The 11,829-nt window shown below is 40.7% G+C and overlaps 1 protein-coding gene across 5 annotated transcripts in view; it reads right to left on the bottom strand.

Annotated features, from left to right (window-relative positions):
• Positions 1 to 373: 373 nt before the first annotated feature.
• Positions 374 to 11,829, bottom strand: part of IMMT (inner membrane mitochondrial protein) — a 45,522-nt gene continuing 34,066 nt past the window's right edge. For 3 of the 5 annotated variants that reach the window (XM_087436469.1, XM_004437226.3, XM_087436472.1), the window contains 5 exons: positions 8,400 to 8,414; positions 6,831 to 7,054; positions 3,775 to 3,906; positions 2,388 to 2,517; positions 374 to 1,320 (listed from right to left, as the gene is read on the bottom strand). In XM_087436469.1, coding sequence (XP_087292595.1) covers positions 707 to 1,320; positions 2,388 to 2,517; positions 3,775 to 3,906; positions 6,831 to 7,054; positions 8,400 to 8,414 — 1,115 coding nt within the window. In that variant the 3' untranslated portion in view covers positions 374 to 706. The remainder of the gene's footprint in view (positions 1,321 to 2,387; positions 2,518 to 3,774; positions 3,907 to 6,830; positions 7,055 to 8,399; positions 8,415 to 11,829) is intronic. The other 2 variants (XM_087436470.1, XM_087436471.1) reach the window with 1 other exon arrangement.

Below are 11,829 nucleotides of genomic sequence, written 5' to 3'. Positions count from 1 at the left end.
GAAAGGGGAAGCAGTGGTTTGAGAATGTGTATGTGCGCGCGCGCGCGCAGGCATGGGGGGGTGTCCTGTGGTAGCAATCAAAAAAGTTTTGGATACATACTATGTCTAGTGCCTTTCAATCACTAGAATGCTACACCTACAATTATAAATATATTGGCATTTTGGCTTGTACATCACTCTTCTGAGTTTGACGAGCAGGAATCAGTTCACCAGAACCTTAAAAGCCAAGAACATGCCTTGGACTTCTGGGACCCAGTTCACAGCCTGGAAACTGAGTGCCCAGGACTTCCTACTTTTGCTGCCCGTTTCTCAAGGAAATTGCCTATACACACAATAAACTAGAAATGGTACTTTTTGAAAAGGGATAAGCTACTGAGTTTTCATCTTTTTGTTTTATTCAGTTTGCTCCAAGGGCAAAATCAATAGTAATAGGGATCACAAACATTATTTTGATTGGCTCACAAGCCTGATCAGTAAAACCTGAAAAACGGAAAATGTTATTACACAAGTTGCAAGGAAAAGTACTCCTGGAGTTCACTGACATGATAGCAAGTGGAAATAACATAAATGCAACAGGTGTTAACATTTACAACAGTACTTGTAACCTGCTCGTTTCTAGACAATTCTGGGACCCTGTTGCAAACCCTCCATATATTACTGATTTCCTTTGACACGGAATATGACTTGACAAAACTCTTCCTAGACCTTACTGTTGCTGCACTTGAGTGGTTCCTATTCCTACGGCGCTGGCGTATGCTGTCAGGATTTCCACTATCTGTTTAGTTTCTAGGGTCATTCGGGCTTCCTTCAGCCAGTCTTGTGCCACTCGTCTGGACTCCCCTTTCAGCTGATTGACAAACTTTGCTGCCAGCTCCAGATCACCATGCTCAATACAATAGGAGGCATATGACAGTAACTTAAATGTGTTTATATCCTCAGGGCAGACCTCCGCTGGTGGCTTCAGTTGCTGAGGCGGGAATAGGAGCAGGGACTGCAAGTAGGAGAGGAAGTACTGGTATAAGCTATTTCTGGTTTCATCAATCATTGCTACCCTTCGGGCCAGTTTTTGGACAGCATAGAAACGGACTCTAAGGGTTTCTTCACTGTACACCCCACGGGTCAGGGACTCTGGAGGAATAGCTGCGGTTAAAGCTTGGGCAAATTCACTATCAGAACAGTTGACTTTGATGGCCTCAACTGCACTACCCAGTGGAATGGTGGGCAGATCTGCAGATGCCGTCTTCATGCTGTACTTTAATGCCTCCACAGAAAGCCAGAGTTGGTGGGCTTTTCTAGCCTCCTCTTCAGCAACTGCATGACCTATAAAAACAAAAAAGGCAAAGAAAAACATGTTTCTCTCCATCTGACTACATGTCCTTTTCATACATCCACAGAACTGACGTACCTTCAATAAGCTAAATTCGCCCATGAGGAAGACGGGGCCCAAGAGAGCTTCTTCCAACCCCATCGCCACTTATTTCTGGCATATTCTCTCCTAGCTGGCTTATTCATATGGGGCAACAAGGCATGACATAATTTGATGAGGACTTGCTTTTACTAAAGCCATGGAGAAAACTGGGAGGATGTATGTGCACGAGCACGAGTCTCCCTTCCCTCTTCCTGTGACACTGAGGACAATGCATGGTATCTAACTCAGATATATTTATCTTTAAAAATGTTTGAGAAACATGACACTTAAAGCTAAAGCTTAGGCTAAGGCCATCAGAAACTTCCTGCAAAAGAATGGAAGGCTTCAAATAAACTTAATGGACTACTGGATCTTGAAATTTCATGAGTACTTAGCTTATTTTTATCTTTATCTGATAAAAAGATTCCACAACATCCCAAAGAAACCCGTTTTATCAACATTCTGTCAGGACATTTCCCTTTCGGCGTAGCACCTGGAGGCATCAGCACAACCACCGTCCATGTGGTGGGTGGAATGAGCCCACCAAATCACCAGCCTCCAGATAACCCTCCAGTAAGAGAACTGGAGACGGGCCAGCAGAGCCTGGAGGGTGAGCATGGGGCCACGCTGACCTTATTCTCCTCTCAGGGCACATGAAACAGAACCAAAATGTGTTTGGTAAACTGCCTCGTAAATGGTGATCTCATGTCTGTCACATAAGGAGTAAAACTTCAAGTTATTTATATTTAATTTTTAGATTGTTTTTAATTTCCCCTCACAACTTTCTCTGTCCCAAACTTATCAAATCTGGGGCTGATTTTCTAAGAAATGAATAAAATTTATTGGGGTGACTTCAGCATCTTTATGCCCTAATGTCGATGCGTGTATCCCACTATCCTTGTAACAAGAAGTTATCCAAGAAGTTGGATTGAATAAAATTATAAGATTGAATAAAATTATAAGAGGTCAATGTGCTCACTCTGAACAGCCTGTTCAATTCCTCTCAGTCTGGCATAGGCAGTGTTTATATCCAGAGTAAAGTTGTCAACTTGCTCTTGACTTAGCCGACGAAATTGTAATTCTTGTTCAGCAAGTTTCTCAGACAGGTCCTGAAATACAACAAAAATAGTATAGAGAAAAAAATGATGCTGCCTCAGTGCACGTCACTTATCCAGACACTAAGTCTTCCAGCAACTGCTACCTCCAACAGCAAAACAGCCTTTAAAATCTCAAGACACTTGTTATGAAACTCCTATATTATGTGTAAGGCTTCAAAAATTTCCTAAAACTCCTATCTGATGTATAATTTTCTACAAATTTACTGATGGAACCTAACATTAGAGGAATCAGACCAAGAGGAGAAAAAGGCTATTAAAATGAGAAAATGCCAACTTTAGAAAGTAAAATAACTGTACTGTCACCCAAACATAATAATTAGATTGAATTGTATTCAGTAGTCTCTGTTTAAGAGCTTATATATTCATTTTTCTCAAAAGAATACTCATCAAATAGAAATTAAAGTAAAATACCTTTTCATAGTGGCATAAATTTCAATTCTGTGGAAGATTTCCTTATGTGGAAAACCTCATTCCCTTCTTGTGAGACAAAACAATAAGTTAATATATTATAAATGACTTGCTGAGTAGAAACAAATTATGATTAAAGGTATCCTGATGATTTACTGTCATTTGCTGATCACTTACTTCTCTCTGGGAAGTTTCCTCAGATATAAAAATCTGAGAACTACCACATAATCCATCGGAGTTTGTGGAGATAAAGCAGGAGATACGTGTGTCAAGTATTATTATGTACATGCCTGAAACCCCTGTACCAACCCTCCTTAAAGCTCTGAAGGCTCCAAATGACTAGGAAATAGATACAAAACGCATTTGATCGATAACACATAGGTACATCTTTATGTAAAAAGGAGCAGTTTTGCAAATATACAAAAGCCCCACTCTACCAAGGCTAGGTATCATTAGGAATCTTTCCCCATTATTCCAAATCCTCAGAGGAAATGACATACAGAGCACATTAAAAGGGAGAGGGGCCTGCCCGGTGGCGCAAGCGGTTAAGTGCGCGCGCTCCGCTGTGGCGGCCTGGGGTTCGCCGGTTCGGATCCCGGGTGCGCACTGACGCACCGCTTGTCAAGCCATGCTGTGGCGGCGTCCCATATAAAGTGGAGGAAGATGGGCACAGATGTTAGGCCAGAGCCAGTCTTCCTCAGCAAAAAGAGGAGGATTGGCAGATGTTAGCTCAGGGCCGATATTCCTCACAAAAGAAAAAAAAGGAAGGAAGAGACTGTTAATAATGTAAAGGGGAACAAGAGGCTGAAGGGGAGCTGGTGCTTTACGACAGGTCCTCACCTGTTCAAATTCATATTTCAGTTCCTGCTCTTGTACCCTAAGGACATCTCGTAAGTGATCAGTGTGGGCAGCAGCCTGGCGGCGAAGCTGGGTTCTCATTTCATTCTCCATGGCATCTCTGACTTCCTCTACCTGCAAGACCAAATACAATAGATTAGTTCTCAATTCTCCACATATACTTTTTGAAAAAGAGAAAGACTAGTAATAATGATGGTAGCAGCTTCCATGTCCTGAACACTTATGATGTGCCATGCCTGTCTACACATTCTTTACTTCTCATTCTTACATGAATCAGAACACTGAACATTGGATGGCAACTCAAACAAGGTCACACAGCTGTGGCAAAAATTGGATTTCAAATAAGGGTCTCTCTGGCCCCCAAATTTGTGCTTCTTCCATATCACCAGGCTGCCTCCTTATAATTTCCCAAATCACACACTCCCTTGAGAATTAACAAATTCCAGATCATGGAAAAAAATAACTACAAAGACTTGGAATGAAACAGCTTCACCAAACCATCTGTGTGATCTTGGGGGAAATTATTTCCTCAAGATCACAAATTATTTTCTCATTATTATCTGAATAATAATGCCTATTGTGAAGAACTGTTAAGAAAATTAATAAATATCTGGCAATTACTGAACACAATTTCTTCTAAACAAAGAAAACTGCTCTGAAACTGCTTACTTTAATATCAATGTAGATTTAACATGGGCCAAATCAAAACAAAATATGAAAAGCCTATCATGTCTTGCCTACAGTTAGCCATGGGTCATAGTACAAATTATTTAACGTTGATTACCTGGAATTCATGACTGTCTTTTTCTCAGAAACAATATAATTAATGAATGAATCCATTCAGTCTGTGTATAAATATTTATCAAGTGCTAGCCCTGTGCCAGACAGTGCCCACTACGTGCGTGGATGCAGTGGTGCTCAAGGCAGAGAAACTTTTTTGCTCTCACGTGGCGTACTTTTCAATGGAGGAATCAGACAGTAAACAAACAAAGCAGACATCCCAGACTGTGATACTTGTCTTTAAGAAAATAAATAGGGCAGTATAAGAGAAAGCAATACAGAGACTCTAACTTACATTGAAGGGATAGGAAAAGCCTTGCTGAGAAGGTGACATTCAAGCTTAGAGCCCAGGTTTAAAGAGAGGAGCCAGGGCCAGCCCCGTGGCTTGGCGGTTAAGTGCACGCGCTCCAATGCTGGCGGCCCGGGTTCGGATCCCGGGCACGCACCGACGCGGCGCTTCTCCGGCCATGCTGCTGGGGCCGCGTCCCACATGCAGCAGCTGGAGGGATGTGCAGCTGTGACATGCAGCTGTCTGCTGGGGCTTTGGGGAAAAAAAAGGAGGAGGATTGGCAATAGATGTTAGCTCAGAGCCGGTCTTCCTCAGCAAAAAGAGGAGGATTAGCACGGATGTTAGCTCGGGGCTGATCTTCCTCACAAAAAAAAAAAAAGAGAGAGAGAGAGGAGCCAGAACAATGTACCAGGCAGAGCAAATACGCCAGGGCAAAAGATGCAGTCAAGGCACCAAAAAAAAAAAAGAAGAAAGAAGAAAAAAAACCCAGGGCACCTGGTAAATAAGGTAGGTAAGGGACACCTGCCTCACAGCAAGTAGGAATGAGATCAAGAGGGCTTTTTGGCATAGGGTAAGAATCTGGATTTTATATTAAATACAGGAGGCAGTGAGTAGAGGATTTTCAGCAGCCTAGTGGCTGATAAAAATATGTTTTACACGGACCACTTGCCTGTGTAAATAGACGTAGAAAGAAGGGTATGAAAACAAGGAACCTGTTAAGATCATACTCTGGACTAAGGTGGTGGTATTGGTGAAAGAGAAAAATGGACAGCTTTGGGATTTACTTTGGATACAGAACTGGCAGGATCTGTTAGTGGACTGGATGTGAAAGCTGATGGAGAAACAACTAAGCATGATTTTTGGCTTGAGCAACTGGGTAGATGGAGGTTTATTTAGAGAGAAACAAGCTTAGGGGCTGGGAGACAGGTTGGAGAGAATCAAGAAATTTGTTTTGAATATGTTGAGTCTGAAACAACTACTGAAAATCCAGCGGGAGACATCAAGCCTGGACAGGAACCTGAAGCCAAAGCAGAGGTCAGAGCTAGCAATATTAGTGTGTCAGTGATAGTATTTAAACTTAAAAGCCACAGGACTAGATGAGAGCACGTGGAGACAGTTTAGATGGATAAAAGGTTTCAGAACCAATGCCAGGGCATGCCAGTATATTTGAGAGGCTGAGCAAAGGAGGAGGCCAAGGAGTGGCCAGCAAGGTGAGAGAAAGGCCAGAAGAGTGTGGTGTCTGGCAGTCTACAGAAGAAAGAGCTTCAAGAAGGAAAGAGTGGTCAGCTGTGTAGCTGAGAGGACAAGAAGGTAAAATAAGTAGTCAGGTTCCCAAGTCCGCCTGCAGACACCTAGTTAACACATGATGATGATGGATGAAAATCCATTCTTTACCACCACTCCTTAAAAACATGGATGGAGAAAAATATACTCAGAATCCAACCGAGATTCTTTCAGCACTGCTTTAGGGGACAGAGGCTCCACTGGGAAAGACAAGCTAGATAATCCTGGATAACAGCCAGTAGCTTGTTACTGTCTCACACTTCGGCATCTGCTCAACATAAAGGAACTCTGCCAGATCAGTCCTTCCCTAGAAGTTCTGACGAGAACAAGGGCCAAAGCTCCATTCAAGAGGTGGGTTGGCATGACTTACTTCTAGTATTTTAAAGTTGGTGACTGCTGGTATTATCTCTAGAAGTAGATAATCAAGTTAGATTCACTTTAAAGATTTTATTTATTTATTTTCCCCCCAAAGCCCCAGTAGACAGTTGTATGTCATAGCTGCACATCCTTCTAGTTGATGTATGTGGGACGCGGCCTCAGCATGGCTGGAGAAGCGGTGCGTTGGTGCGTGCCCAGGATCCGAACCCGGGCCGCCAGGAGCAGAGCGCGCGCGCTTAACCGCTAAGCCACGGGGCCGGCCCTAGATTCACTTTAAATATTAGGCAATTGTTTTCCTTTTTTCTACCTTTCTGTCCTGTTCAGCCTGTATCTCACTTCTGTGATGTTCTAATGCTTTTGCCACTGCAGAGTCAAATGCCCGCTTTTCTTCCAGCTTTTGTTTTTCCAAGGCTAATGCAATGTGCTGCTTCTCTGTGGCTTTCTGTTCTGCTAGCTCTCTGTTGAGCTGGTCAATGCGGCGATGTGCATGAGCAATCAGGGCGTTCAGATCATCAGTAGACAGCTTGTCAGCTACAAAGAAAGCCACATTAAAACGTTAATGATTTCACCAAAATTATACATCTACAAGGTTTGACTGATTGCTTCAATTGCTTGCAATTTAATTTTGACAGCTGTAAAGAAAAGCAAAGAGTAGCTAACATTTGGAAAGATATTTAGATTATCCAGTGCAATCAGAAATTCACAGCGCATGTCCAACAACTAAGGCATTTTCAATTCCAAGCAAAGTAATTTAGGTAGGCCTTCAAGTATATAATCAGTTCTTTTCCAGGAATCCAATTTAGTACTTCGAATCTGAACTAATTATAAATTGGCTTTATAACTCATCATAATTTTGCCTCTGAAGACAAAGCTTATATATATAATCACTTCTATATTTTCTTTCATGCATAACTACAATTAGTGATAACAGGCATCCAATTAAGATTCTTTTCTGCCAAAACTAGAATCAAATTCAAATTCTCTCAGACTTTTCCCTAAAAGAGTTTTTGTACCTTTTCTTAAACATGATATTATCTAGGATAGTGATCTGCAACCAGAACTGTCCATCAGAATCATTTCTAGAGCTTTTTAAAATACTCGTGCCCAAAGAGTCTGATTTAGGCTTAAACACTTTTTTTCAAAATCTCACACTCCAAAAGTGTTCTGATACATTACCACAGGTTAAGAATTATGGCTCTAATAGCAAAATACAGAAGGTGGGAAATACTATATGATAAATGACTCAATTCCACAATAAATACATTAAAACACAAAGTGGTGATAAGAGATTTATTGACCAAATTCAACATGTGTAACTCCTCTGGATATTGATTCAGATAAAACAACTAAAAAAATCATTCTATGAAATGATAGGGGATATTTGAACACTGAATAGCCATTTGATGACATTATGGTATTATTACTGTTTTAGGTGTGATAATGGTATAGTGATTATGTTTTTTTAAAAACATACTGAAAGTATTTACAGGTGAAAGAAGATGATATTGGGATCTGCTTCAACATAAGCTGGGGGAATAAATGAGAAAACTAGCCATGTGTTGATAATTGCTGAAGTTGGATGATGGAGCCATAGTTCATTATAATTTTCTTCCTACTTTTTAATGTCTGAAATTGTACAAAATAAAAACTTAAAATATATATATTATCACACATCTACATGTTTCCAATCACTTGGTGAAACATATTTGTTCCTGAGAGCACACGGATGCAAAAAATATCCAAATCAGATTTATCACATGAATCTACTTTGTATTATTTAAACGGTTTATAAGAATCTCAGGCAAAACAAAAAGACTTCAGTCTTTTAAGACTCAAAACAAAAGCCTCTAAACATAAAATACTCATAATTACTCACCTAGGTCAGAAATACCTACAAAGAAAAGAAGAACAGTTTGAAAAAAAGAACATACATATTTCAGTTATTAATTATTAAATAGTAACATCCAAAAGGAAACAAAAAGGAACCAGAAAGTAGTAGTAGAAAAAGCACATTTTAATACTGGAAAGCAAAATAACAGTTTATTTCCTAAAATTTGAAAGGAAAATTAAACAATGATGTTAGAAAATAAGAGAGTTATTGATATTGAAAGTAATTTTGGGGGCCAGCCCAGTGACGTAGTGGTTAAGTTCACATACTCTGCTTCAGCGGCCCAGGGTTCACAGGTTCGGATCCTGGGCGCGGACCTATGCACCACTTATTAAGCCATGCCGTGGCGGTGTCCCATATAAAGTGGAGGAAGATGGGCACGGATGTTAGCCCAGGGCCAGTCTTCCTCAGCAAAAGAGGAGGACTGGCAACAGATGTTAGCTCAGGGCTAACCTTCCTCAGAAAAAAATAAAATAAAATAAAAAAGTAGTTTTGGTTTCCAGGGACTCATCTCTAAATATTTTTGCTAAAGCAATCAATTTAGTTTTTACATAGAAACTACAATTCTTGTTTATCCCCCCATTTGCATTAGTTCATAGAGTATTTCACTAAGTCACAGTCCTGACTATTCTCAGTACCAGGCCTCTCCTAACATTTCAAATACTTAAGAAATTAATCTTTCTTCTTTGGAAATTTGAAAACAGTGCATTCACATTAAATTTGTATTTAACCTGTGCAAATTAAACTAAGAACTACGACTGCCTGATTTGACGGGAAGGAAGAAAAAAATAACATTCTGAATAGTTTGGATGATCCTGCCCACCATGATCACAAGCACCACCCAGTGAGCACCTGACTGGAGGGGGAACCGCAGCCAGCCTCCTGCCCCTCAGTATGAGCTTCTTAACATCCTGGGAATGCTCCTGGATTCAACAAGTTCCAAGACAGGTACTTTTCATCCAAAATGGCTCTAAAAGTCAACTACTTAATCTGGTATTCAACCAAAGAAGCAGGGATCTGTCCCAACGTTGCAGGAAGAACTGGCAAAGATGGACAAGGTGAGAGATGTCAGTCTCAATATGGCACATACATATGGCTCTATACACTAGGCCATAAACAATAAAGGAAATGTCTGCTGGCAATATTGACAATCTACAACTTGGACCCCATTCTCCCATCCTGGCAACACTCACATGCATGCTTCCTAATGGGCTCCTCCTCCCTTCCCCCACAGTGGTATCCACTATGTGAAGATGGTGTTTATCCTTCATTTTGTTACATTTTGCATATGTATGCATCCTTAAACAATATATAGTTTAGTTTTGCATGTTCTTAAGCTTCATGTAAGTGGTATTCTACTCTATGTATTCTTCTGCAACTTTTTGCTTTTCTTAACATTTATGTTTGGAAGATGTAGTTCTGGTTCATTCATTTGCACTACCATATGTGAGGCACATTTAGCTGTTGCTGATTTTTCTGCTCTTGCAAACACAGTGCTGCTAAACACTTTTATGAGTCTCCTCGAGCACCCATGTGAGTTTTCCTGAGTACACACCTAGGAGCTGAACTGCTGGACCAGGGAGTATATACGCTGTCAACTTCACTAGACGTATTATAAGCTATGGTTCAACAAATCAATTGCTAAATGATTACTTCTTTTTTTTTTTTTTTTTTTTTTTTTTTTAAAGATTTTATTTATTTTATTTTTTCCCCCCAAAGCCCCAGCAGATAGTTGTTTGTCATAGCTGCACATCCTTCTAGTTGCGGCATGTGGGACTCGGCCTCAGGATGGACGGAGAAGTGGTGCCTCGATGCGCACCCGGGATCCGAACCCGGGCCGCCAGCATTGCAGCGCGCGCACTTAACCACCAAGCCACAGGACCGGCCTAAATGATTACTTCTAAGTTTCTGTCCTAGTCTTCATGTCCAGAGCCCCAGCACACACGCTACGTGGCCCACAGCACTTCACCCTCAGATCCCTCCAGCAGCTTTTCACTAGCTTCCTTGCCCTTTGGCATCCCCCCAACACCTTCAATCTCATATAAATGAATTATCCTCCTTATTACAATCACATCGCTCCTCTTCTCAAAAGCCCAAAAGGGGGTCCTACGCTGCCAATACAAATCAGTAAGGCAGAGAACACTGAGGCTAGTGGATGAGAATGAAATCCTGGCTCTGTCCTCAACCTTGGGCAAATTACTTAACCTCTCTCTGTGTCTCTGTTTTTTCATCTATTATATAAAATGAGCATAATAACAAAACTTACCTCATAGGGCTGTTATGAACTTTAAATAAGTTAATACACGTGAAGCACTTAGTACACAGTGCTAGACATAAAATAACGCTCAATAATGTTAGCTATTATTATCATGTGTTTGACACTGCTCAGCTATGGAGGACACAGAAAAAGTATTAGATAGATGAATACCACCAGGACATTTATAACTTAGGGAAATAAGACTAATAAGAGCAAAATAATGGATAACACAAACCATTCCCAGTTGGTATAGGTCTTAAATGAGTTCAGATTTCAGAGGTGAGGATATCTATTGAGGGCTGGGGTAAGCATGGAATAATTCACTATTTCCAGAGAAACACAAGAAATAGTGACACGGGGAAGAAAACTGTGTGGTGTGGGCAGAGGTGGAAGGGAAACTTCACCAGATGCCATTTGTACCTTTCAAATTTTCTATCATGTGTCTGTATTATCTATTTAAAAAATCAGTAAAAAATTAAATGGAGGTTATGTAAAAATAATTCAGAGATTGCACTGCAGGGGACTTGCACTTTCTACACGATACATTTCTGTAATGCCGGGTTTCTCAACCTTGGTGCTACTGACATTCTAGACCAGATAATTCTTTGTTGTGAGGGGCTCTTCTGTGCAGTGTAGGATGTTTAGCAGCATCTCTGGCCCGTACTCACTAGATGCCAGTAGCAGCCCCCCCACGAATGTGGCAAACAAAAATGTCTCCAGACACTGCCACATGTCCTCTGGGGGGCAAAAATGCCCCGAGTTGAGAATGACTGCTTTAATGTTTTCATGTTTTACAATGGGCATTTTCAAAAGAATTTTTAAAAATTAAAAAACTTCAGAGGCTGGCGTGGAAAAGTTAGCAGGATTTAGCCTAGTGGGAAGACCAAAGACAAATATTTTAGATGAGAAAATACAAATTCCTAGGGATGGCACTCATAACTAACTCTCCACAACCAAAGCCTGCCCTGCTCTTTTAACCTTATTTTATCTAACCTAGACTCCCTACTATCTATCAATGTCACATGTATGCTAAAGAGTTTACATGTAATGGATAGAGATAAACAACAAAAACACAAAAACCAGTGAATAAGAATTTCAAAAGGATAAATAAGGTAATGTGGTAGAGTGATTGTGGAAGACGGTCAGGAAACGTCTCTGGGG

The sequence above is a fragment of the Ceratotherium simum genome, chromosome 11 (genome assembly GCF_057802395.1).
Source record: "Ceratotherium simum simum isolate JZ-2026a chromosome 11, ASM5780239v1, whole genome shotgun sequence".
In the NCBI taxonomy this organism is placed as follows: domain Eukaryota; kingdom Metazoa; phylum Chordata; class Mammalia; order Perissodactyla; family Rhinocerotidae; genus Ceratotherium; species Ceratotherium simum.
This window is presented reverse-complemented; position numbering and strand designations above follow the sequence as displayed.